Here is a 27,141-nt window from a genome sequence, read left to right on the forward strand (position 1 = left end):
ACACAAATCATCAAAGCAAGAAGAGCTTGGAGTGATATATTTCAAGCTCTAAAGGAAAGCAGCCTCCAACCCAGACTGATGTACCCTGCAAAACTATCTTTCAAAATTGATGGAGAAATAAGAGACTTTCATGACAAAGACCACCTTAGGAACTTCAAGAATACCAAACCAGGACTCCAAAAATTTTACACAATATCCTAGGAAAAGACACTGAGGATCACAACTCCAGGAAGCCCCGCAGAATGAATCCATCTGGCACGACAAGAAATTAAACACAAAGGGGGAGAACCCAACAAAAACAAAAAGTCATGACAATGATAAGTCAATATGTATCAGTTATAAGCATCAATGCTAATGGTGTCAACTCACCAATCAAAAGAATAGACTGGCAGAATGGGTCAAGAAGCAAGATCCAACAATATGCTGCATACAAGAAGCACACTTAATTAAAAAAGAAACTCATAGACTGAAAGTTAAAGGGTGAAAAACAATACTCCATGTGACAGGAACCTGAAAAAAAGCAGGAGTAGCTATCCTCTTTGCAGATCAAGCAGATTTCAAACCAGCACTGATTAAGCGAGACAAAGAAGGACACTACATCCTTGTAAAGGGAACAATCCAAGAGGAAGTGATGACCATCATAAACATATATGCAGCAAACACTAGTGCTTCCAACTATATAAAACAAATACTAATGGACATGAAAAATCAAATAAGCACTAATACAATAGTAGGGGGGGGACCTCAATACCCCACTGTCATAAATAGATAGATCAACTAGACAAAAAACAAGCAATGAAATACTAGAACTCAATCAAACTCTTCAACCAATGAACTTAACAGATGTTTACAGAGTCTTCCACCCCGCAAAATCAGAATACACATTCTTTTTAGCTGCACATGGGTCATTCTCCAAAATAGTCCACATACTCGCTTATAGAATGTGTTTAAGTGAGTGCAAAGGAATTGAAGTTATGCCCTGTATATTATCAGACCATAGTGTGATGAAATTGGAGATCAATAGCAAAAGAAATGGCAAGAATTTCAGAAATACATGGAAATTGAATAATACACTTCTGAATAACCAATGGGTCACAGAGGAAATTAAAGAAGAAACCAGATAGTTGCTACAATTACATGAGAATGCCAATACAACCTATCAGAATCTATGGGACACAATGAAAGCAGTCTTACAAGGGAAATGAATAGCAGTGAATACTCATATTAGGAAAACAGAACGAGCCCAATTAAACAACCTAATGCTGAACCTCAAGCTTCTAGAAAAAGAACAGCAGGACAACCCCAAAGCTCATACAAGGGAGGAAATTATAAAGATCAGAGGAGAAATCAATGCAATGGAGACTAAGAGAATGGTACAAAAAAATCAATGAAGCCAAGAGTTGGTTCCTCGAAAGAATAAACAAAATTGACAAACCCCATAGCCAACCTTATCAGAAAAAGGAAAGAAAATGCCCAAAGCCATGCAATTAGGAATGAAAAGGGTGAAATTACAATGGACCCAGCAGAAATCCAAAGGATCATCAATACCTACATCAAGAACCTATATGCCAATAAGATGGAAAACACAGAAGAAATGGACAGATTCCTAGATACATTTGAATTACCAAGTTGAATGAAGAAGACCTAAAAATTCTAAGCAACCCAAAATCAATCAATGAAATTGAAAATGTGATTAAAAACTTACCAACTAAGAAAAGCCCTGGTCCCGATGGCTTCACTGCCAAATTCTACAAGACATTTAGAGAGGAATTACTGTCACTATGTTTAAACTATTCAATGAAATTGAAAGGGAAGCAATACTCCCAAATTCATTCCTGGAAGCAAGCATCACCTTGATCCCCAAAGCAGAGAAAGACCCAACTGAAAAGGAGAACTATAGGCCAATCTCACTAATGAACATAGATGCAAAAATCCTCAATAAGATACTGGCAAAAAACAAACAGCCAATATCATACTAAATGGTCAAACCTGAAATCCTTCACACTCAAATCAGGAACAAGACAAGGATGTTCACTATCACCACTCCTGTTCAATATAGCTCTGGAAACATTAGCCACAGCCATTAGACAAGAGAAAGAAATAAAAGGAATAAAGATAGGAAACAAAGAAGTTAAACTGTCATTATTTGCAGATGACATAATATTTCATATAGAAGACCCCAAGAACTCCACCAAAAGGCTTCTAGATTTAATAACCAATTTCAGTAAAGTAGCTGGATACATGTTCAACACACAAACATCAATAGCTTTCCTCTACATGAACAACAGACTGACTGAGACGGAAATAGGTCAAACAATTCCTTTCACAATAGCATCCAAAAAACTGAAATACCTAGGAATCAGCCTAACGAAAGAAATCACAGACCTCTTCTCTGAAAACTATAGCACTCTGAAAAGAGAGACTGAAGACGATGTCAGAAAATGGAAAGACATCCCCTGCTCCTGGGTAGGAAGAATCAACATAGTGAAAATGGCTATACTTCCAAAACTGCTATATAGATTCAATGCAATCCCAGTTGAAAATCCAGCAGCATGCTTCACGGACTTTGAGAAAACCATCCAAAAATTCATTTGGAGCAAGAAGAGACCTAGAATTGTAAAAGCCATTCTAGACAACAGAGACATGGCAGGGGGATCATGATCTCCAACTTGCAACTATGCTACAAAGCTACTGTGATAAAAACAGCATGATACTGGCAAAGAAACAGACCAGAGGAACAGATTAGAAGATGCAGAAACAACTCCAGACACACTCAGCCACCTCATCTTTAACAAAGGAGCAAAACACCCTCCCCAGAGGAAAGATAGCCTCTTTAATAAATGGTGCTGGAAAAATTGGGTTTAAACGTGCAAAAGACTAAAACTAGACCTATATCTCTCACTATGCACTAAACTAAAATCTAAATGGATTAAAGATCTAAATATTAAAATAGAAATACTGAGTCAGCTGGAACAGAGGTTAGGTAGAATTCTTAAAGACATTGGTGTAGGAAAAATTTTATGAACAAAACCTCAGTTACCAGTGAACTAGCACAAACAATCAACAAGTGGGATCTCTTCTTACTAAAAAGCTTCTGCCCAGCAAGAGAAACCACCAGCAATGTGAAGAGACAATCCACAATGTGGGAAAAAATCTTCACCTACTGTTTCTCAGACAAAAGTCTACTATCTCAAATCTATAAAGAACTTAAAAAGATCAGACCTCCCAAATTTAAAGACCCAGTCCAAAAATGAGTATCTGAAATGAACAGACATTTCTCAGACAAAGAAGTAGAAATAGCAAATAAGCATATGAAAAAATGTTCAACATCACTGGTCACTCGAGAGAGGTAAATGAAAACAATGGTGAGATTCCACCTCACTCCAGAAAGAATGGCTGCTATCATGAAATCAACCAATAACAAATGCTGGTGGGGCTGTGGGGAAAGAGGAACCCTGCTCCACTGCTGATGGGTGTGTAGACTGGTGAAACCACTGTGGAAATCAGTGTGGAGATACCTCAAAGAACTAGGCCTGGAAGTCCCATTTGACCTAGCTATTCCCCTGCTGGGTATCTTCCCCAAAGAATTAAAAGAATCATACCACAGTGGTATATATGTACCCATGTTCATAGCAGCACAATTTGTAATAGCTGAAACCTGGAAGCAGCCCAATTGGCCATCAACTGGAGAGTGGATAAAGAAAATGTGATTTTTAAAAAATAAAATGGAGTACTACTCAGCCATAAAAAATGAGAAATTAGAAACATTTATAGCTAAATTGATGCACATTGAGGCAATACTCTTAAGTGAAATAAATAGGACACATGTGTAAATACCAAATAGTTTCTCTAGTGTGAGAAACTGGAAGTGTAATTAAGGACCAAAAGGTATAATAGATAATGTGAAATAGGAAGAAAAGGGGCAAAGGGAAAGGGGAAAGGAAAGAAGGGAAAGGAATTAATATGAGAAAATGAAAAAATGGAAACAAAGTCTTTATAAATAGGAAGGGATGGAGGGGTTGAAGGGAGGCCAGGGGAATGGGGCAAAAATAAGAATCAAGAGCAAAGGTGCAAATTTCCAGTGATGAATGTCATTATATTGTATACCTGAAATGTTACAATAAAATTAATTTTTAAAAAAGAAAATAAAACTCTCGGTCTGAAGGTGATTGATTATATTAGGCTGTGTGATGAACAAGCTGTTCACTTACACCTAGAAGGAGGGAGAAGAAAAAATGATTTAATCTATAAAATACCACCCAGTTTTTCTCAACAGGCCCTGTTCTGCCTGCCTGCAAGAGGAGAATATAAAGGAACTTAATAGAAATCTCGCAGTTCCCTTTTCCTTTGGTGTTCTAGAGCTGCTTTCAGTGAACTTTCATGTGGTTCAATGTCACATCCCTAGAGATGCTAGTATTTGTAGTTTTCAGTGGGCATAAAGTGACATCAGGAAGGATGGTATGTATTATGAATTAGCTGCTCCTGGGCCTACTACATGCTCCTGATGTGGAAGCATGTGTTTTCATGCAGACTGACTTGGGAAGTTGATCAAAGTGAAAAATTGGCAAGGTACTGCATTACTTTAGGAAGAAAGAACATTGACTAAGGAGTGAAGAAAGCTAATTTGCCAAGAAACTTGTCAAACACTTAACTATAAAGTAAGAGTTGAATTTGAACCCCTTCAGTTATAAATTTGCAAATATATTACTATGTTGCTATCATATCTATATGATGTTATTTCCCAAATATTAATATAAGGCAGAAAATCTCTTTCAAAGAAGAAAACTATATATAATAAGAGACTTAAGAAAATAGCCAAGTCCCTTCATCTCATTGCCTCAGTTTTACTAGTTTCTCTTTTAATACTCTGCTGATTTGCATGAATTTTGTCTTTATTGCTACCACCAATGGTTGTCTAATCATTCACAGTATTTTTGCCTGCCCTAAATTTCAGGAATTGTCTCTTTGGGTCCTAGTTGAGTGGGTTATACAAGCAAACATTAGACATTTAGCCTTTTTCCAAGGGGAAATGTGCAGGCAGTGTTTATTTGGAAATCCTTTTGTATTGCCCAGGTGTTGGTGGCTTTTTTCCAATAGTAGCCAAACCAAAGGCCCACAGGAAACAGAGGCCAGGAGCTCCCTCTGTCCATGGCCCCCCAGACCACGGCTGTAGCTTCAGACCAATGGCTTTGAGCACGGTTCTAGGCTCTTAAAGCTTTTTTAATCTTTTGACATTTTTCTTAGTGATTGCTTTCTTTTTTTCCTCTGTGTGGTTGTCTAGGAGGAAAATGTTTATTGGAATAACATCTGTATTCTAGGACAAAGCTAAAGACATAAGTTTGTTCTCCCTGACCCTTGTGTTCTCTATCTATCTGTCTATATATGCACTTTGTCATTACAACATAGAATCAAATAGATGAATATTTAATAGCATTTTTAGATGTTGTTCTTAACATTGTTTAGACTTCTTGGAGAATGTAGGGAAAGCTATGGTACATATGTTTAGCCACATGCAATTCTGTGTACCATTTCAGGGGGCTCTTGGGCATCAGTTGACCCCACTGTATTTTATGGACATCGTTCTTAATATATAAACATTTCAAAATTCCCTACTATGAATGTGCATTATGATGTGTCTGTTCTTTCCAAATAATGATTGTTTTACCAAGCTCTCAGTGAATGGTTATGACAAAATATAAACTGTGTGTTATCAAAGAATGATTTTGCCTCCTAAGTTGCCTTTATAATGGACAAAGAGCACAAGAAGTGACTTCTGATGGGGAAGAGGATGCAGACTGGGATGTATTGAGCAGTTATTATGCACAGGTTCCAGCTCAACACCTTGCATATGTGATCTCACTCAGTTGTGACAATAATCCTGTGATTGTGGGTCTGTTCCCATTTAACAGATGTGGAACTGAAGGTCAGAGATATCAAGCCAGCCATTTTGACTCTGTCACACTTGGAGCCCACTTTCTTTGGTGTTAAGTGCCTTCCAAAAGTAATACCTCACTTCTTGCACCAAAAGATTGGGCTGTACCCAGGAAGAGTGCCTGGTGGGAATGCTGGTGGCCCGAGTGGACACAGCACATTGGAGGTGATGGTGTGAACCAGGCTTTTCTTGTGTGACAACATTAGAACTTGAATGAAAACAAGAAGATGACACAGGAAGACTCAGCTTCCTACAACTGGAGCAGTTCACACCTTCCACTAACCAACTGGGCAAGGAGAAAGGAAACCAAAGAGGGGAAAGGGAAGGGTTTTCATTAGAAAAGTAAGGTCAGACGTTTCCCTTCTTCTGGTCGGCCCCAACTCTCCCCTTGTCCTCTTCATTGTCTTTAGACATATCCCTGACTCTGCAGCCTGGTGATAGGGCTTATGTCCTCATGAAACACTATGTGGTGATTGGCAATGTGAGCTCCATGCCACAGGAAGGAAAATAAAACAAGATTATTCTGCTTCAGAACTCTGGTCAGTAGCTATGAAACAGTCTATGCTAACTTAAGTAGCAAGGTTTTTTTTGTCCTCTAGTAAAAAAGGGTTTTACTTTCTGGACATATTTCTATGGAATTGTTCTTGGTAGATTTTTTCTTTTTAGTAGGTAGTGGAAAAGTCATTAGGTCACTTTTTCTGCCTGGTGCTTAATGGGTGGAAGCCTTTAAGCTAGGGTTCTTGGTGAGTAACCAAACTGAGAATCAACCTACTCTTTGGGCCCCTAAAATCAGCCCATTTAGATATTCTCATGAATTTTCATCGTGAATGAACAAACACCCGAGGCAACAGGAAGTCAGAAGAATAATGCAGTATTCCTTCTCATGGTCCATATCAAAGATCCTAGTCAAATGAATTATGAAGAGAGAAATTATACTTTTTAAACATCAGTGCTTTCTTTTGGCCATGAATGTATTGATTCAGGGCGCTTGTAAAAAGCATTTTCATGGGGGAGATTTGAAGCAAGACAAAGTAGGTACATACTGGCAGTATAAAGAGAATCAAATCTCTTGTGTGATTTTAGAGATAATCTAAGCGCTGCTTAGACACACACGACAAATTTTATTCACCATTTTCTTTTCATAAGGCACATGAGTGGTGTGTAAGGCAACATGCCCACATTTCATGGGCAGAAACCAGAGTCACCTGGAGGACTTGTTAAAATGCACATTGCTGAGCCTCATCCCTGAAGTTTCTGATTTGGAGTTTCTAGGGAAATGGCTTTCTCTGGAATTGGTGTTTCTAGCAGGTTCTTACTGACGCTTCTACTGTTGGTCCCAGGTCACACTGTGAAGCCCTCTCTTCACCTCCCCTGTGGGCCACTTCCCAGGTTTGCTCAGAGACTGGTAATGAGATGCAGTGTGAAAGCTGCCAGGGCCAAAAAATCACCTTTCTTAGAGTTTAGTGACAAGTGCTTCTGAGTAACTCGACCCCTGGTCCTGATTCTGCCAGCTGGAATTATTTGGGATACACTTAATCCCCATGTAAATGCCCCCATAAACACATTTATCCTAAGGAAAAGTGCAGCTAAGGGTGTGTTTGGCAACTTATACTTTTATGTTCTGTGCCAGAGAGCTCTTGTTCAGTCTACTCTGCTGTCCCCAAGCTTAATTTTTAAAAACATTGGAATATGAAAATAAAGTGCATAAACTTCATGCATACTGCTTGATGAGTATTTACATATATTTATACTCATACAACTGCCTTCCACATCAAGATACAGGCCATTCCAAAATGTCCCATTGTGATTTTGTTTGTTTGTTTGTTTTGTTTTTTGTGTGTGGTACTGTGATACCCAGGGCCTTGGCACTGGGCTGCATGTCCAGCCCCTTGAAAAATTTTTAAAAAATTTTAAGACAAGGTCTCACTAAATTGCTGAATCACTCAGGCTGAGCTTGAACTTAAGATCCTCCTGCTTCAGCCTCTCAGAGTTCTGGGGTTGCAGGTGTGAGTCACCATGTCCAGTTCCATTGTATTCTTTCCCAGTCAGTACCCATCCCTCAGAGGAACCATTGCTTCACTTCAGTTGCCACAGATACAAAGTGTTTGCTTTTAAACTTGATGTAAGTGGAAGCATACAGAATAACTCTTTTGTATCTGACATTTTTATTCAAAATGACCATGAGATTCAACTATGTTGTAAATAGCAGTAGTAATGCTTTCTTTTTTATTGCCATGTGTCATCCCAACTTTAACATGTTTTATAGTCTTGTTTAATTCCTTCTTCCATTTTGTACATGTTTAAGATTGGTAACAATCTTAGCTAACATAGCTGCTTACTATGAACCAGCATGGTGCTAAGTACTTCATCACTTAATCTTTTCAATAGTATGTCATTAGGACTATTAATCCTTTTTACAGATGAAAAAACCAAGGCTTAGTAACTTGCCCATGGTCTCACAGTGGAGAAGAGAGAGTCAATGTTTAAACTCAGATCCTTCTAACTCATGATCCCAAGTTCTCAGCTGTTGTACAGTTGTGCCTCTCATTCCTGGTGCTTTACTGAGAATCTCCAGTGTGAGATGACCCCAGAGAACTACAGTTTCCTGTTTTCAAGGACCTTTCCATTCTCAGCCCTGTTTTCCTCCTCTTGCCTGATGGTGCCAAGCTGAACTAGATCAGTGTGCTGCTGAACTAGATCATGACATTGTCATTGCACCGTCTCAGTTTTCCCAACTCCTTCAAGTGAGCGGTTGGAGGCATGATACCTCTTATATGGCTGATTTTCTACAAAAGTAAAATTTTCGATTTTGCAAGCTCTCCAATCACTTCCCAGATTCCTGCCTTTATTAAGCACAAATAATAGAAGAATTCATTTATCCCTATGGTTCCCTTTAAGGTTACACCTAAATTGTCTCTGAAAAATAACTTCTGTTGAAGGAAATATTTAAACTTCCTTTGATTTCAGTGCCAAATAAACCCTTGGCAGAGGGAAGTTTATTCTTAAATACAAATTACTTGGTTCATTTATGCCTCATTTCCTTTTTATTCTGCTAATTAGAGATGGGAAATTACTGGGCATCCTAGTCCATGGTATCAATTTGAATAGATCTAAGGAGAGAATCAGATGTTCTGCAGTGGTTTTAAGCCTGGCTTTGATTCAGTATCTGGATTACAAAACCTCCACATATACCTATGATTAAGAACATTTACTTTTATTTTCATATTCTTTGTGATATATGCAGGCCACAGAACTTGGATTTTTATCGCTAAGTACATAGATTGGTGTTGTTTGGATTTATAAAAGTGGGTAATCTTCTAAATCTCTGTCTTCTAATAGGTAATGAAGTTAAGGGTTTAAAAATTGGGTCCTTTTTGCTTGATCTACCATTACACTACATTTTTTGTAAATCACATAAAATCCATTTATCTGATAATATTTCTGTAATTCCAAATTATATCTTAAGTTTCATTTAGGGAAGGCCTTGGGAATGTTTCTTTCTTTTTTTTGGTACTGGGGATCAAATTCAGGACCTTGCACTTGCAAGGCAGGCGCTGGAACCACTGAGCTAAATCCTCGGCCCCGGGAATGTTTCTTTCTTTAAAGAGCCATAAGCTTTCTGGACAAGCAGTACGTTAGATCAATGAAATGACTGAGGAGGGAAAGGTTTGCTTTATGAGATAATTTCAAAAGGAATGAATGATAAAACTGAAGTCATCATCTTGGAATTTCAGTGAAATAGAGGACCTTGCATTCATTAAGAATGGGTATTTTTATCACTAAAAGTAGACAATGAGATGTTATGTACCTTCTAATGATGGAATAGAAAGTATGCAACATCCCCAATGAGGCATTCTCTGAGGAGTTTTGACTAACGAAGTAATTCAATAGCATTGGAACTGAATCTAACCAGGCTTCTACTTCCAATTTCCAGAGCACCAGTAAATACAGAGGATTGAGGTGTGGTTCTCAACCTTAGCTATACATTTTACCCATATGGAGAATTTCTCAAAGTCCCAATGCCTAGGCTGTGTCTCAGATCACTCACATGAAAATCTCTGGGTCTGGGTGTCAGTATTTTTTAATTGCTACTCCTAATATTAAAATGTCAACTGAGCTTGGAAATCATTAGGAGAGAGGACCAAATTAAAGGACACAACATTTATGCAGTATGTGAGAAATCTCATGGAAAAAATAAAGTGTTTACCAACACATAAATAGCACCAGAAAATGGGTAGAGGCAAGGGACACTTATAGATGAAAAGAGACTTGAGAAACATAAACCTAATGTGATGTGAAGACTTTGTTGTGATCTTGATTCAAACCAATCATCCATACCATGACATTTTTTTTTTTTTAGAGAATCAGGGAAATTTAAGTAAATTCTGACTATTAGATGATAGTAAGGCATTGCATATTAATCTTGTTACTTATGATAATGACTTTGTGGTTATGATAGAAAAAAGTACTTATAGGTAGAGATACATACTGAGGTATTTATGGATGAAATATGATGTCTGAGATTTGTTTTAAAATATTCTAGAAAAAACTGGTGATTTCAGAATAGATACAAATAATCAGCAAAATGTAAAACTTTGAAAGATGAGAATGGGTACATTCAAGATGAGGGGTTCATTTTGCTATTCTTTTTACTTTTGTGCATTTAAAAGATTTTCAGTAAGAAAAGGATTAAAAAGGAGTCATAAAGGTTAATTAGATGATAATGTATCTCTTTCACTGTAATACATTAACAGTACAAAATCTCAGAAGATCATATGAACTGCAAACCGGCAACAAGAAGAAGTATAACCCTTTGTGTCTATGCAAAAAAAATTTGCTTTAAAGCAAAATATAGATTCAGTTATTAATTATGTTTATATCTTCTTTGCAGATGATTCTGGGCCTCCTCCTTCTACTGCTATCAACCAAAATGAAACCTTTGCCAAAGTTGTTTTTAAGCCTAATGTGGTACAACAAGCCAAGATTGCACAGAATGGAATTCTGGGAGATTTCATCATTCGCTATGATGTCAACAGGGAACTGAGAGTTGGGGACATCCAGGTAACAGGTTCTGTGTTGCTATTTTATAGTTTAATATTTTTCTTTAGATTCAGAACTGTTTATTCTGACACTTACCTAAGGGCAAAAGATCTTTCTTGTTCTTAGTAAATGTTTTAACCCAAAATATGTCTTCAAAGAGACTCTTGATACTCTTTTGCTGGAACCTCAGGATACCTATTTCCTGCTCCATTAATCTGCACAGCAAATGACATCTATAATATAAGTTTTTCCTGTGGTGTTTTAGATTAGGTTAGAATTTTAGTTCATCTCCCCTTTTAATTAAAAGAAACTGCTCTATAACTTATTTTTCTTCAGGTTTTATTACTCTAGAGACAGGGTGGGAATTTTAAAATGTATTAATGTGCATCTAGAATATAGATAACCTTGATGTCGGGTAAGATGCTTGTTAAAAACTAAACAATACAAGAAACAGGATTCTCAAGTAGAAAGGTCAGAGGGGATGGAAAATTAAAGTCGAACTGGTTGTTATGATCAGTAATTTTTTTTGTTTTTTGAATGCTGAGAAATCCAACCCGGGACCTTGCACATGTTAGGCAAGCTGTCTACCACTGAGCTACACCTCTGGGCCACAATTAATGGAATTTAAAAGGATGATTCTCTCCTTATAAAGACTAATTAGCAGCCAGTTCTTTGAGGGGATCAGGACCATAGATAATGTGACCCTAGTCTGTTTCATGCTGTCATCGAGCTCTAGAAGTTCCTAGGTAATTTCCCTCCATTTTTACTTGAGTTTTCCTCCACCAGGTTCTAAATGGCTATTTTGTACACTACTTTGCTCCTAAAGACCTTCCTCCTTTACCCAAGAATGTGGTCTTTGTGCTTGACAGCAGTGCCTCAATGGTAGGAACCAAGCTCCAGCAGGTGAGTGAGTGCAAACCGCCCAATCTTTCTCCTCTCAATCTTTCCATGGACAATGATCAGCCTTGTGAATAAAATTCACTTGATGCCCAATGTGCACTTACCTGGCTATTCCTACCAACAAAGAACATTCTGGAATTGATCCATTGATATCATTGATATAAACTATTGTTTTAATATGGTGGTTTTAGTAGAGAAGAGAAACATGCTACAGAAACACTGACGTTCAGGGCACTGGCAGAGTGGATAAAGTGAGTGAGATAGGAATATAGTGAGATGGCCACTCAATACCATTGTTGACAGAATCCCTTTGAGAACAGTGGAGTAGAATCACTGGAAAACCCCTTGTCACATCCTTAGAATAATTCTCACAGAATTTACAATGAATCTCAAAAGCACAGGGCTGGAAGGGACATTGAGGGGACATGTAATCTGGGCTGAAAAATTAAATTATCCTGAAAATACAACTATTTATGATTTTTTACAAATCATTACCTTTTGGTAATTCCTTATCTTACTCTGGTATCATAAATATTGGAATTTAGAATTTATAATATGTTCCCAACTCACATAATGTCTTAGCCACTTTCATGTCACAATATCCAACACCTGCAACTTAAATGGAGAGAAGTTTATTTTGGCCCATGGTTTCAGTCCATGATTGCCTGCCTCCATGGCAGAAACAGGATAGCAGAGGGACATGGCAGCGTGAATTAGAAGAGAAGGGAGGAGCCAGGGACAAGAATACACCTTTCCAGGCCATGTCCCCAATGACCCACCTCCAACCAAGCTCCACCTCCTTAGCAGCATGGCAACTATAATGCCCCCGTGATCCAATCACCTTCCAAATTCAGGACACAGTTGGGGGATATTTTAGATCTTAATCATAACACATAATGTAAATTGAGGGCTATTATTGGCAGATGATTATGTTTGTAAATTCATAAAAAACTGAGATCCTTCAGTTTTTATTTCTAAATTCATTTTCTATTTTTTCAATTAGTAATGCATGAATAGAATAAGATACTTTCTCAACACTCATGAGAACCCTCTCTGCCATCTGTTTCTACCTGTAGGTCCCAGCCTACATGTGGCTAATCATGGTTCTAGCTAATAATTATTGCATTTTATCTCAGTCTATTACTTTATAAATTATTTCTTTCTTCATTTATACTTATAAAATCATGTAGTAAAATCTGTCAATCTTTTCTTTTATGGTGTTTGGTTTGCCTTTACCGCCAAACAGCAAAAATATATATTCCCAAATGTGATGTGAAGATTAACTTTTCTTTCAGAATATAACTAAATATAATTTCTAATTAATATAGGCAGACAATAATCTCACCCTCTCAAACACCTCCTTGTAGCTCTTCAATGTCACATTTTTGTCCAAGTTCAATTTGCCAACTCCTCTATTTTTATTACTCTTCTTTCCATCCTACATCTCTGACTTTCTGTTTAGGTTTACTTTTCTTTTTAAGGAAGAACACCAATAATACTGTTAAAATCTTTTAAATTGTGGGTGCATTGTGAAGAATTCCCCTAGTTTCATTTGCCTGGAAAAATGACTTACTTCATTCTTTAAAGATATTTTTACTGGATATGGATTCTAGGTTGACTTCCAGTGTCACTAGCTTCCATTGTTATTGTTGAAAAGTAAGTTAAAATTTTAACTTCTATTCCTCTGAGGGGTGTTTTTATTTTGACTGTTTTAAAATTTTTCTTCATTGTCTTTAGTTTAAAAAAGTTTTTTTTGTAGCTTTAAGATGATGGTTCTAGGCCTGGATTTCTTCTTATTGATTCTGCCTGAAGATTGTAGTAGGACTTTATGAATTTGTGGATTCCTAAGTGTACTAAATCCTAGTCTCTGAAATTGCTTTTGCTCACTTTTTCTTGTGTGATCCCAATGTTAGAGATTCTTCATTCCTCTGTTTTCCATGCTCTGTTCTATATGTTCTGCCTCTTGCTTTTCCATACTTCATTCTCAACCTATCATCTAGCTCACAAATATTCTCTTTAGACATGTCTAGTCTGTTGTTAGACTCACCCACTGAGTTATTTAATTTATTGTACTTACCTGGTATTTCTAGAAATTCTGCTTTATCCTTTTTCATATCTACTCTATCATTTTGCTATTTTACAAATAATATAAACATTTTTGACAATGTGTTTTTATTTTCTCAAGTAAAATATGCATAGTTGTTTGTTTATTTTTTTATTAGTACATGTTTGCAGTACATAATAATTACACTTTTGTAGGGAACTGGTACATTTACATAATCCATTTTAATTTTTCTTATATCTTCTACCCCTCCTTAGTTGTTCCACTTCTTGGTCCCCTTCCCATTTGCAAAAGCTTTATTTCCATTTTTTTTCTTCGATTCTTTTTTTGGTCACCCACCCCTTTCCCTCACTCCCTCCATCCTAGTTATTTTAAAGTCTATGCCTGGTAAATCCAAACTCTGGGATCTTCTAGGAGCTGTATTTATTGTCTCATGTCTTCTCTTCTTGAGTGGACAGATGATGGACTTATACTTGATTTATACTTGAAAATTTGTAGAAACAGCTTGAGGCCTGGAGTGATGGTCTGGTCCTCTAGAGAAAATTTTGGCTTGTTTCTGTTGGAGACATGGGGAAATTAAAATCTGGGATCATTTTAGTCCATTTTCAGGGCTTCAGTGTTTTCTCTGCACCTCAGATGTCCCAAGGCTGCTCTGTGGTCCTTTCAAGTGCTGGTATATTTCTGTTTTGCACAAAATACACAGGGTTTTCCAGAGCATCCACCCATGGTGGACTCTGGACTTAAACTTTTGGCACTCAAAGTTGCAAAAGTGATGCTCAGGCTCTGAAATCTCTTTGGCTTTGACAAACATCCTTTAAAAGAAAGTGATCTCAAATGCTGAGCTTACTTCTTTAAATTTTCATCTTATCCTAGACAATTTTCTCATTGTTTTGTTAACCCTCTGATATTTTCAAGATTTAAAAAAAAATCTGCATATTCTTTGACTTTTTTAGTTGTTCTCAGTGGATGGCTGAGTCCAAATTGCTTACAGGTTTCTCAAGTTTTTCCCATAGTTTTAATCACACCCAAGTGAAGTGTATCTTGATGGAGGTTGATTATTAATATCTGAGAGACCTCACAGCCTTTATATATTTACCAAGTACTTTGTTAGATTAGTAGCTTTCTGTACTAAAAGTTCTTAAGTGCCATCTGTTGACCAAATTATTTTTATGGTTTTGGTGTCTAGATAATTGATGTAGATCATGACTTCCTTGAGGCCTCTCTTGGCCACAGAATGCCATATTCATTAGGCCTTACATATAATGTAGCATGACAAATCCATTTGGATTTTGAAATAATGGACAGTTACTGAGTATGTGTCATATGTTAGATTCTCTTAGGTATCTCCTTTATGTCTTCAGATTCTTTCCTTTCTCTTTCTCTTTCCCTTTCTTTTTGCTTGCTTTCCTTCTTCCTTTCTTCTTTCCATCCTCCCTCCCTTACTTTCCTTTTTTTCTTTATTTATTTTCTCCTCTCCTTTGTTTTAAATAGTTCACAAAGACAGTATTTATGTTTCTTTGAAGAAGCATAATAAAAAGATATTGTTGATTACTACAAATAACCTTAATTTCTGTTACCACCAAATATTTTTTGTTCTGATGTTTTTATTTACCATCATACCATGAATATAACTTGTTAAATATTCTTTTAAATCTTGATTTTAGTTGGCACAGAGCAGCACTCCCCAACAGAAGCTTCTGTAAGAATAACAGTGTTCTGTACCTGTGCTGTCCAATACTGTAGCCACTAGTCTATCGAACACTTGAAATGTAGCTGCAGCAACCAATGAACTGAATTTTTAATTTAATGTAAATTTGAATAGCTAATGGGAGAATACAGGTGTGGAACATTTACTTACCCCCCACCCATTAAAGACTTAAGTTATTCTCATGTTTTGCCATTACAGCATTGGAATGACTATCTCTCCATAGAAATCCTTGGTCAAATGACCAGTTGTTTGCTTGAGTTAGATCCTTAGAAATGGGATCACTGGGGGACAGAATACCAACTTCATTTGTGAGTTTTTTAAAAATAAATTTTATTTTATTTTATCCCATTCCCTCCCTCAATCCCCCTCCCTCCCTATGACATATGTGATTTTGATAAATTACAGAAAACATTTTCTAGAAAGACCATACCAATTTATAACACTCAAGCCTGTTATTACAGTTGGAATTTCAAATGGACTAAAAGGTTAAAAGGGTTAACCAGACTCAAAGGTATGTAAGAAATACAGGCACATATTTAACTAGTTTTGAATTAAGGGGAAATTTTCTGAGCCTACAAGTAAAAAATGAAAGTAATTACAAAGAAAAAAAATCAATAATTTAGCTATATAAAATTAAAATTCTGTTCTAAATTCAAAAAATGAAAGTCAATAAAAGGCTGGAAAATTGTATGAAGGAAAGAGACAGTTTATCATTACTACATAAGAAGCTGTTCCAGATCAACCCTGCATTAAAAAATGAACAAAAAATATGAAACAATGTACAATGAAGAAACAAGAAGATTCCATGAACTAATGAAAAAAGGCCAAGTGTAATAGTAACTAAAGAAATATAAATGAAAATACTATTTTTATTTTTATAATTTCAAGCCTTAAATCATGTAAATTACTTATAATGACACTTTCAATAGTAGGCATTGTAGAACTTAACACAATTATAATATTTAGATTTTTCCCAATAAATTCCTTTTTTTTTTGGTACCAGATTGAACTCTGGACCTTGTGCTTGCGAGGCAGGCAGTGGAACCACTGAGCTAAATCCCCAATAAATGATTAAGAAATGCTAAAGTGGAAAAGTGCTTTGTGAAATCTACTGTATTTTCACTTTAAGGCTATTAGTTGCCCAAAAGTTACAGCAGCTCATAAGACTCATATCTTTGGGTGTCTGAGATCACTTCAGGTTCAACCCCAAACCTAGTCCATTCCAGTGCACTGGAATCTTCTTCCGTTTCTGACCAGTCAGTGATCAAGAATCTTCTTACCATGTAACCCCCAGACATGTTGCTTCAGATTATACAGAGAAAAGCAATGAGATGAATCAGGGTCTCCTAAATCTACCTAATAATATGAGCACTTCATAACAATATAGCAGGGAGCATTTTCAGTGTGCTATTTATGATGCTAATAGTACTACATGAGTTATAAAATAAGGGGATATTTAATCTTTATGGCCATTTGGTTGTCATCCCTGTTTTACTGATGGCAAAACTGAGGGTTTGCAAAGGTAGACAACTTGGCTAATATATGGTGGGGGCCTGGTTTCAGTCTCAGATCTGACTCTGAAACCCATTAACTAAAAACCATGGTGCTATGGAGTTGTATAAGCCATAGTGTGGTAAGGCAGCGCTCTCCTGTGCAGTTGAACAAGGTGTAAATGGATGCAAGGTCAATATTGCTTCACATTTCAAGATCTAGCTGAAAAGGCTGCCTTGCGGGAGGCTGGGATTTCCTTGCTTGATGCAAGAGAAATGCAGTGACAGATGTCAGGCCGTTTGTTCTTCTCCCATCTTCCTTCATTCCTGGATGTGAAAATCCCATTCTTTCTCAGTCAGTGACAGTCTGGCATGCACTCTGTTGGCTTCTCAGCTCCAGTGTGGCTTGTTTCCAGGAGAACCACCCTAGACCAGCCAAACACATGTCTGAGCAATTTCTAAAGCCCCTTGCTGCCTTGAGTGGGTTTGAAAACTGCTGACTGTTTCAGCAATTCACAGCTTCTCCAAGGCCAGGGCACTAAATGAAATCTCAGCTGGCTTTTTGTGGAGGCTTGTATGGGATGCTGGGTCTATTGGTGAAGGGGACAATGACCACAAGCACAGGGTCATGTGGCATTTGTCACAGGTCCACTTGGATTCTACCAAGAATTATTCACTGTGATTCTGGGCATTTAGGCTTCCTTCATTTTTGATGGAAATTAATGGCTATACTGTGTTTATCACAGAGTTGGGCCTATGGTTTTTACTAATGACTTGAACAACTGATTTATAAAGAATTGTAAAACTCATTCAATCTTAAAATGGTTATTTAGTAAGGGGTGTCTCAGCCTCTGGAGCCTCTGAAGATGTGTGCAACTGACATTTTCTGGTTCTAATCCAGTGGGAATGTGACTCTGGAAGCCAGGGCTTCCCCGGCTTGGGAACAGCGACAGCCTCCAGCTGTTGTTGGCACTCGGCCTGGTTATTTCTCTCCCACAGGCTTCTGCAGATGAACATGTTGAAAGATGGCTCTGAGGCTGCATGGGGCAGGATTTCTGCCTCCCAACTTGAGTTTGTAAAACTCAGGGAGAGTGGGAGCTAAGAAGAGAAAAAGGGGGGTAAAATGTGATCAGGTAGATTTTTTTTCTTGTTAGTTGCATGTTGAAGGCATAGGCATATGCAAATGATGATTTGCAAAGGATGAGCTCTTGTTTACTAAATATGTTTTTCCTTGACTAAAGCCCACACTTTCTTTTCTTTCTTTTCCCTAATCCATATAATTAGATGTACTAGTTTCACCTTCATATTAAAAAGCTTGGCAAAGAGATCTCTGGCAACTAAGCAGTGACTAATGGATCATTTCCTAGGTGTTTTTCATGTTGTAACTTTCTCCAAATTTGTTTTGCAGTCTGTGCCAATCCTAGGTTCCCATATGGCTTTTGGAAGGTTGTCTTCTTTCTCTGCTTCATTAGCATTAGCAATATTAGAGGGTAAAGAACAAGAATTATGTATTTGTCACTGCCAAAGCAAAATGAGTGTGAATTGGTGCATTAGAGAATTGTGATATGTGTGCTATGAATGCTTCATTCATAGACTTTGTTTTATGCTCTAGGGCATCATTTCTTTTTTGTTGTTCAAAATTGGTCTCCCAAGAGCAGTTTGGACATTTTATGTATAATCTTACAGGTGAAAAGTTTGTAAACTCCATGAGTCTGGAAGCATCATGATTTTAATCATTACTGTTTATATCACAGCTTTTAATACAACACCTAATATTTAGAAGGTAATGATATTTGTTGAAAAACTATCAGCACATGAACATTAAATTTACCTTATATTTTTGAAGGCACAGTAAATATCCTTGAGTGATCAGTATTTTCCAAGCACTCTGAGGTTTTATGTACGTTTTTGTGTTTCATCTTTAAGCAATCCAATGAAATAGAGATTACCATCTCCATTGTATAGATGAGAGGATGATGAGCAGGAAGGTGATAAAACAGTGTTAGGAGTAGAAAGTCAGGACTCAAGTCCACACCAACCCCACCCTAAACTCCTCACTATAACATTGGACATGGATGATAACCTAATTTCAAAGCACCTCTCAAACTTTGAAGCTCTACTCTTCTTGTTGCCAAGTAACGTGATGCAGAAAGCTGTGTATCTCAGGTGAGTGCACACAGAAGTCACTGAGCCCTGAGACTTCTGTCTGTGGATGGAGGTTGTAAAAAACTAATTGAGCTGTTCTGCTCCAATCCATAGAATTAATGAGCAGCATTTTAGTGTTCAACATTAGGCACATATGGGCATGTACAGAGATGCTGGCTTCATTCTTTTTTGTAATCTGGGTTAGAAAAGTGGAGACAGATGTGCGGAGTGAGGAAGGTGCATGATTGTATAGTCCAGTGATGTTCCATGTGGGGAACATTCTGGCCATCCTTGTAGAGAACATGTGAAGTGGACCTGCCCCACTGTGAAAGACAATTCTGGAAAGATGTTAGGACATAGAGAAAGTAGCTTTTAGGTAATGGGCATCCAAGGGGGCAGTCTGGAGTTCCCCAAGCATCAGGAAGAATGGTAGATAAGGGCAAGGGAACCTAGAAGGGCTTGAAGGACTTACAGTGTCCTTAGGAGAGCGCTATCAGAACAAAGGAAGACTCAGAAAGGAGGAAGGCTGCAGGCACACCACCCAGTCAGATCTTGCCAGCACCCCCTCCTGAGGTTAGAAGGTAAATACTGTGGAGTTGAGTCTGCTCACTCCTCATCTTGAACCATGACTAACTGGCGTATCACTAGGGTCATTTCAGTTGACAGTGTTTGCTCTGCCCTTGCCACTAGTAGATGCACGTTTGAAAAATATATTTCAAAATAGAGATCTAGGACTTGGGCCAGGAGATAGCACTTTTTGTCTTTGATTCAGAATATGAGGTAATAAATGATAGACAGAGGTCAAACTGTTTTTTGTCCTAGACCACCATGAAGACTTGGACTTAGAGTTTCATGAAAAAAATTGCTGTCTGAGATTAATTTAGATTAATTCAAGGCACCCATTAAAAAACATTTTTTTTTTGTTTAAGGCAGTTAAGAGCTACCCAAATGAGACCATGCTTGTTGAATACTTATCTCTAAATGTAGGCACTTTGGCTATCGCACAAAGAAAAACTGAACAATGTGGAATGCTGAGTGCCCCCGCATTTTTACCCGCTCAGGTTGCAGACCTGTTGTCAGTATCTGAAAGCATAGTGCCAGCAAATAACTGAGAAGCCCATCTTCTCCCTTCTGGGTTTCCTAATTTTGCACTCAAATCTCAAATTGGAATTGGCAACATTTTTCTGTAAAGGGTTAGATAGAGGCTGAAAGGAAACTTTGCTACAAGAAACAGTGAGATAAACACTGTAAGTCAAAGAGTATTAAATGAGATAACAAACCTGGAAGTGCTTATTAGAGTATCAGAAAGCTTTGTCATCTCAGGGACTGCAGAGCCTTGGCTGGCTGGTTGAATTGCACCTAAGAGCTGCCAATGCCAGACAGCACAGCTACCCCTTTCTCTTGTACAGGACACCTGACTCTCCCTCAAGTTCCTATCTTGGCTTTGACTCCAACTTCAGATTCTCTGAAAATGAAACAAACATTGAATGTGTACTGTTGGAGAGGTGAGAGGCATGGGGGATTTAAAGATAACTGCGACAGAGGCTTTCTCTCAAGAAGCCCAGAGAAGAGAAAACCAGACAAAACTTGTATATGAAGTGCTTTACATAATAGAGATATACATAAGGCTCAGCCACTGCATAATGAGGTGGGGTAAGTCAGCAGGGGTAATGCTTCTCAGAGGCGGGCAGGGATGAGTCACTCTTAAAGCTCTCTTTGAAGCGAGTCAACTGGATGGGATGAGAAGAGGGCAGAGGATCCATGCAGACTGACAGATGGATAGCATGTAAAACAACATGGAGACAAGAGAAAAGAATATTTTAATAAGTCACTTTACTAAAGGACTTCAGAATTTTGCTGGGGAAGAGAAACATGGAACAATCACACATCATTCAAATCCACCCTGTCATGTAGATAGTGGGAAGAATTTTGGAAGGAGAAAGACCTGAAATAGCAAAAGGTGAATAGAAGGTGGAATAAGAAGGAACCAGTCCTTGGAGATGGAATACAATTTTCTCTTCAGGAAAGGAATGAGTGAGTTCTTGGTTGGGGAAAAACATGAAGAAAGGCCTGAAACAGGAATGAATATGTTTAGTCTGAAGCATTGGATCATATTTTGAGCTAGATGACTTGGAGACTTTCCTGAATTCCTTGGTTCCTTGAAAGAGGTCTTTAATGCTGAGACGAGCTGGTAAGCAAGCCAAGAACACTCTGCAGAGTCTAAGATTAAAGAGGACACTGGAAAGCAAGTGGTGAGGACCTGAGTTAATTATGTCCCCCCAGGAGAGATGCCAGTCTCCGTGTCTTAAGTGTGAGGTTTAAGAGCTTTTAGAGCTCCCATGGGAACAGCAGATGAGACTGTGGGTCCTCCAAGGTAGGAAGTTGAGCCTGAGATGAGACCCTTGCACCCAGTTGATTCCTTTGAAGATCACACCTTCAGTGAAGTAGGCAGAAGAAACAGATGTGAGATGATAATATAGAATTGGGCAACTCTCTATAGGCTGGGCGGGAGGGCTTCCTTTATAACCAAGGGACTCAAATAATACCACAAACATTTGAGTTGGAGTTTGGATTTATACAACCATGTGCTCAAGGAACTCTCTGATAGCCTACCTATAAAGGGGTTCATTGACCACCCAGAAATGCTTAACAGAAGTTCCTGAAGGGTTATCACATGAGTCGTGACTACTCAGGGTTCCCCAAATCAAGCCCCTCAAAGAAGGTGCTCATAATCCAACAGTCCAGCACAGGCTGGATCCAGGGGAGCAGAAGAGTGAGAAGAAAGAGTCTTAAGATTTTGGAACCATGAGGTATAGCATGGAATTCTGAAGGAGGAGCTGATTTGAGACAAAGAATATTATGTACAAGATTTTCAGCAGATGAAGTTGGAAGTGACAGTGGGGTTACAAAAGTGTCCAGTGGGAAAGCTTGGGGGAGAAGCCAAACCTAAACAGAAACAGTGGCTGCAGAATGAATAAGATTCCTTTAAGGAAGAAGAGACAGGGCTATGTGGAAGGGGGAAAGAAAACAACAGAGATGAGAGGCAAGGACTGAGCCCCCACATACATGAGATTGAGATGGGAGGAAGAGGGGAGTGATGTGCCCGTAAGATAAATAATTCTAGAGTCAATGAAGAGAGTTTGCAGGGAGGAGACTTAGCACAATTACAAAAGTCTCTTCTACCAAGTAAAACTACTGTTCATGGGTGGTGGTCTGCCTGAGGGAGGGCATTCCCCATGATAGGCATGATCAAAGCATTCATGTGACCCCCTACCAGGACCACCAGAGGCATCTTGCAAAGTCTGCAGCATGGGACCTGCTTAATGCTGTCTGCTGTACCTAGTGCTGCAGGAGGGAGAAAATTTTAGGGGCTGATGCTAGAGAGCATATGGAGTTTCTGTATAGTAGATGTGTGTCTTCAAGATAGAGATCTAGACATGGCAAAGGCAAGGCGTCAGTCAGTGCCTAGAGTCCTGTTATCATTTAACAATTATTGGCAAACTCTTCTTGAGTCTGGCTCAGGCAGATATACTTCTGTGGGGACAAATTTGTCACCTCCACTCCCCATAAACACTTGGCATTTGATACTTGACCTCCAAGAATCATCCCGGGCTGGTCCTCTCTCTTGAGTTGTGGTAAAAGAAAAAGAAGTTCAAATAATCACTGATTTAGATGCTATGTCCCTTTGAGTCTCTGAAATACCACTTTTGCTTGGGTGTGATCATAATGCAAGTTTCAACAGTCTGACAAATGACATCAGTTGCTAATTCCTCCAGAGTGGTTAGAAAGATGAATGCGTCAGAGTCAGTATCATTGTCTGGCCCAAATGATAAAATTACTATAGATTAGGACGGTTATAAACAGTATAAAATTATTTCTCATAACTCTGGAAGCTCAATGTCCAAGGTCAAGGTGTTAGCAGGTTCAGTGTCTTGTGAGGTTGCTCTTCCTGGTTCATAGACAGTTCCTTTCTTACAAAGTCACAAATCCCAACTATGAGGGCTCTGTTCTCATGATCTGATCACCTCCCAAAGGCCACACCTTACAATACCATCACCTTGGAGTTAGGATTTCAACATATGAATTGGAGAAGAGGACCACATTTGGTCCAATGGAACATTGAACATTTAGTTCTTACTCCCAGGCTAGGTCAAATTCTTAAATCTCAGAAGACTAATTTGATGAACCAAAGGTAACCAGACACCTCTCTGAGGCACATTCATACCTTGAACTGGAAGGCTGAAAGGCCAAGTGAACAAGACAGACATCCAGGAGGAGAGGGTGGGCTTATCTGGTGCCTGTGCTAGGCTGGCGGCAGCAGGGAATTGAACCTCTGAGGACTCAGAGCTGTGCAAAAGACAGTTTAGGTAGTTTGAGGAAGGTCCTAGACTTGAGAAAAAAAACCACAAAACCTAGCAGGGGTTTGGAGGCCATGGGAGGATGGAGTTTTAGAGGAAAAATTAAGTCAGTGTGATTGAAATTATCCTGTCTTCTAGCTCAGATTTCTGAGCTTTGTAGCATATCTGAAACTTTTGCCAATAGACAACTTGAATCATTGAACAGAACATTGCCTTAACGGCCATTTTGGTTTTCCTCTCCTGGTTGCTGAGCCAGAGAACATAGGAAGTGACATCAGGTTTCCCTTGGCCCTCCTTCTTCTCCATCTATCAAGGAAACCTCTGCCTCTTGTACTCTGGACCCGCTAGTGGCCCAGATCCCCTCTCCTAGTGTAAATAAGGCAGACAAGAAAAAGTAACTAATTTCTAACAATTAACTTCATCTGTTTTTATGATCCTTTCCCTCTTGCAACAAAAAGCTCAATTTTCAGTCTCACAGTGATTTCAGGAGTGTGGGAAGATGGAAGAAGCACAGGGATTACTCTCTCTGCATAAAGCAGGGTTGCTCTACTTCCTTTAAATATTTTATTGTTTATACAATCACATTTGTTGGTAAACTGTGTTTACTTCTCACATAATTGTTCTATGACATTACATTTAGTATGGCTTTTTCACAGCTCTTCATATCTCCGTGTTTGATGTTCTTGGTATTTGTCAAGGTACATTTTGGGAATTTATAGGGAGAGCCACAGGGAGGATTAAGCCAAGGCAACAAGAATCATAAGAACTCAGACTTAGGGAAAGATGAATGAATCAAAGGCAGTCCAAGAGTCAGACAACAAAAATTCATAGAATGAAAGAGGCAGGGTTCCAGAATCCAAACATGCAGTTGGACAATATAAATGTTTGAATTTAGATCAGGAACTGCATACCAAGAAGTCAATCATTGAAATCAGTAAGCATGACAAAACAGTGGGTGAGGGCCACCAGTTATGGAGGAAATCTGTATACTAAGGTGAACTCTTAGGCAGCATCCTCTTATTTTCTTCCTATTAGAGCAGGAAGCTCTTACTGGGAACAACCACCTGGAACCCATGGAGGCTATAGTCTTGGCAAGGAACCAAGGGTAAGGTTATATTCTTGGCTAGAGTGAGAAGTATGGTTGATACTGAGTGTAGATCTTCATGAGTACTAATCTTGCATGAAGAGAGTACAAAAGAATCTGAGCCTTGAGTTATTCACACTTCAAATACGAAAAAGGGATGTACGGGATATGTCATAAGAATCAAAGGAATATTATTGCAAAGGAACTTTTTAGAAAAATATACAATGAAATTATTAGATAAATGGTTGATATATTTGTTAAAGTAATGTCTACACACTAGGTAATCTTAACATGAGCCAGGGGGTTAAAATGAGATACAGTATAGTGTGCTTCTTGAGTTATAAGTAGAATAATGTCATGCAAACACAAAGACTAATGAGATTTAGTTATCTTTACTTTTCAAAAAATGTTCTCAATCTCAACCTAGTAAAACTTTTTTTAAAAGTTAAGGCTGCATTTAGAAAAATTTAATCTTTAGGAATTATTCTAGTTTAGAAACAGACTTGAAGTGATATTCATATTTAGATCCTAACTTTTACTATAAAGACACTCTTTATCTTTCTATGAAGACATAAGCATTTTCTATTTTATATGGACTGAATAAATTGATATATAAATACATGATCCAAATCAGAGTTGCAATATTACCTAGCACTTGAATACTGCTTGAAAAAACATTGGAAATTAGAGTTCAGACAATACATGAAATTATGTTAGCTTAAAGTCATGTATTTTTAAATATGAGCACACTGTGGTTTTGCTTAATTTAAGAAATATGTTTCATAATAATGTGAATATTAAAATGTTGAGACAAATGAAAACTGTTTTCTACATTTATTTCTAGTTGAAATGCTAAGCTATTATTTAGCATTTATTAAACTGTTTCAAAATATTGGAAGAGATGATGATTTCTATCCCAAATTTCTATTTAGATAAAGAAAGGTAGGGGCCGGGGATTTAGCTCAGTGTTTCTGCCACCTGCCTTACAAGCGCAAGGACCCGAATTCGATCCCGGGTACCAAAAAAAAAGGAAAGGTTGTTTTGCTATTTCTCCAGGGAGAACATTTTGGCCAATAGAAAAATAGTTTTAGCTTCTTTTAACAAGATTCTTCAAATTTGAGATACCATTAGAGATATCACTTTTGGTTACTTTCTGATTCCTGAAGTTTAAATTTTAAATGTTTTTTTTTTTGTACTGAGGATTGAACTCAGATCTTTCCTCTTGCAAGGCAGGCGGCAGAACCACTGAGCTAAATCCCTGGCCCTAAATTTTAAATTTTTAATATAAATTATAGAAAGTGGTTCATTTCAGGAGATATTTATGGGAGAGTGGCAAGAAGGAACTACATCTTGCATGATCATTGCACTACTTGATGTGTTATATATACTATAGGCACTGGAACAGCATTATTTTTTAATGCTTTTGTTTCTTTTCTGAAGCCAATCTATTGCTGAATATTTTAAAGTGTAACAATGATATAGATGCAAAAGTATGATGGAAGAATAGTCTTTCTCACTCAATGTATTGCCTTGATCCTAAAGTTGAGATTCAAAAGAAATTTTGATTACTTGGTGAGTCAGTTATGATAAATTTCAGCATCCTTTCATTGAAGTCATTGGATGTCTTGCAGAGTATAAGGTGATGCTGTCTTTTACAGATTAAGTTTCTGTGATCTAGAAACACTATGGACATAACATACCCCAAATGAAACATAGCTGATGCCCATGGGCCATTGATATTTGCTAGTGAGTCATGGCTACTCTGTTCTCCCCTCCAACATGATCTGGGGCAGAGCGGGGGATGGTGCTTGTAGGGTGCAGGGAGCGGTCCCAGCCCTGATGGTGGGATGGTGGGCGTTTGCATTCTGGTCAATGTGGGCTTAATAAGTGATTTAAGGCACAATGGGAATATTCTGCAAACTTTGATGGAGTCTTAGACCATTTTTCATTTTTTTCTATCTCTTCAAATGGCATGACCACAGACCCACACTGCCCCTCACCAAGGAGCAGGACTCAGGCACTCCCTGGAGGAAGAGGAAGGGCCCACAGGAGGGCTGCGTAAACATGCTTTTCCCTTTCTAGCCTGGAGTCTGTCAGCTCTGCTCTCCTTTGAAAAAGTGAAGGCTGACCTGTAGCCACAGTTTGTCCTGCGCATATTTTATTTTTCCATCTTATTTTGCAGAAACTTAGGGTTGTTTTCATCATATATATTTGCTGATCACCGTCTCCTTCCGTGGCTCTAATCAGACTTTCAGAAAGTCTTTGATTTCTTTGTTGGATTTTTTAAGGTGTACATATTAAAAGATCTTTCTCTGGGGCTCATTCAAAAGGACTGTGTGGACCAATGAGAAGGAAAATGTCAACTCCTTGGTAAACATTTTAGAGTGAGGTGAGGGGACTCATGGGTAGGAAAATAGCCTCA

General features: G+C 38.1%; 1 protein-coding gene across 1 annotated transcript in view; it reads left to right on the top strand.

Moving 5' to 3' along the window:
- Nucleotides 1-27,141, top strand: part of Itih5 (inter-alpha-trypsin inhibitor heavy chain 5) — an 84,382-nt gene that overhangs the window by 33,161 nt on the left and 24,080 nt on the right. The window contains 2 exon segments of the mRNA XM_004854533.3: nt 10,824-10,993; nt 11,759-11,875. Coding sequence (XP_004854590.2) covers nt 10,824-10,993; nt 11,759-11,875 — 287 coding nt within the window.

This window comes from Heterocephalus glaber, unplaced genomic scaffold (genome assembly GCF_053883595.1).
Source record: "Heterocephalus glaber isolate CG9 unplaced genomic scaffold, H.glaber_assembly_v1.0 deba00001472, whole genome shotgun sequence".
In the NCBI taxonomy this organism is placed as follows: Eukaryota; Metazoa; Chordata; class Mammalia; order Rodentia; family Bathyergidae; genus Heterocephalus; species Heterocephalus glaber.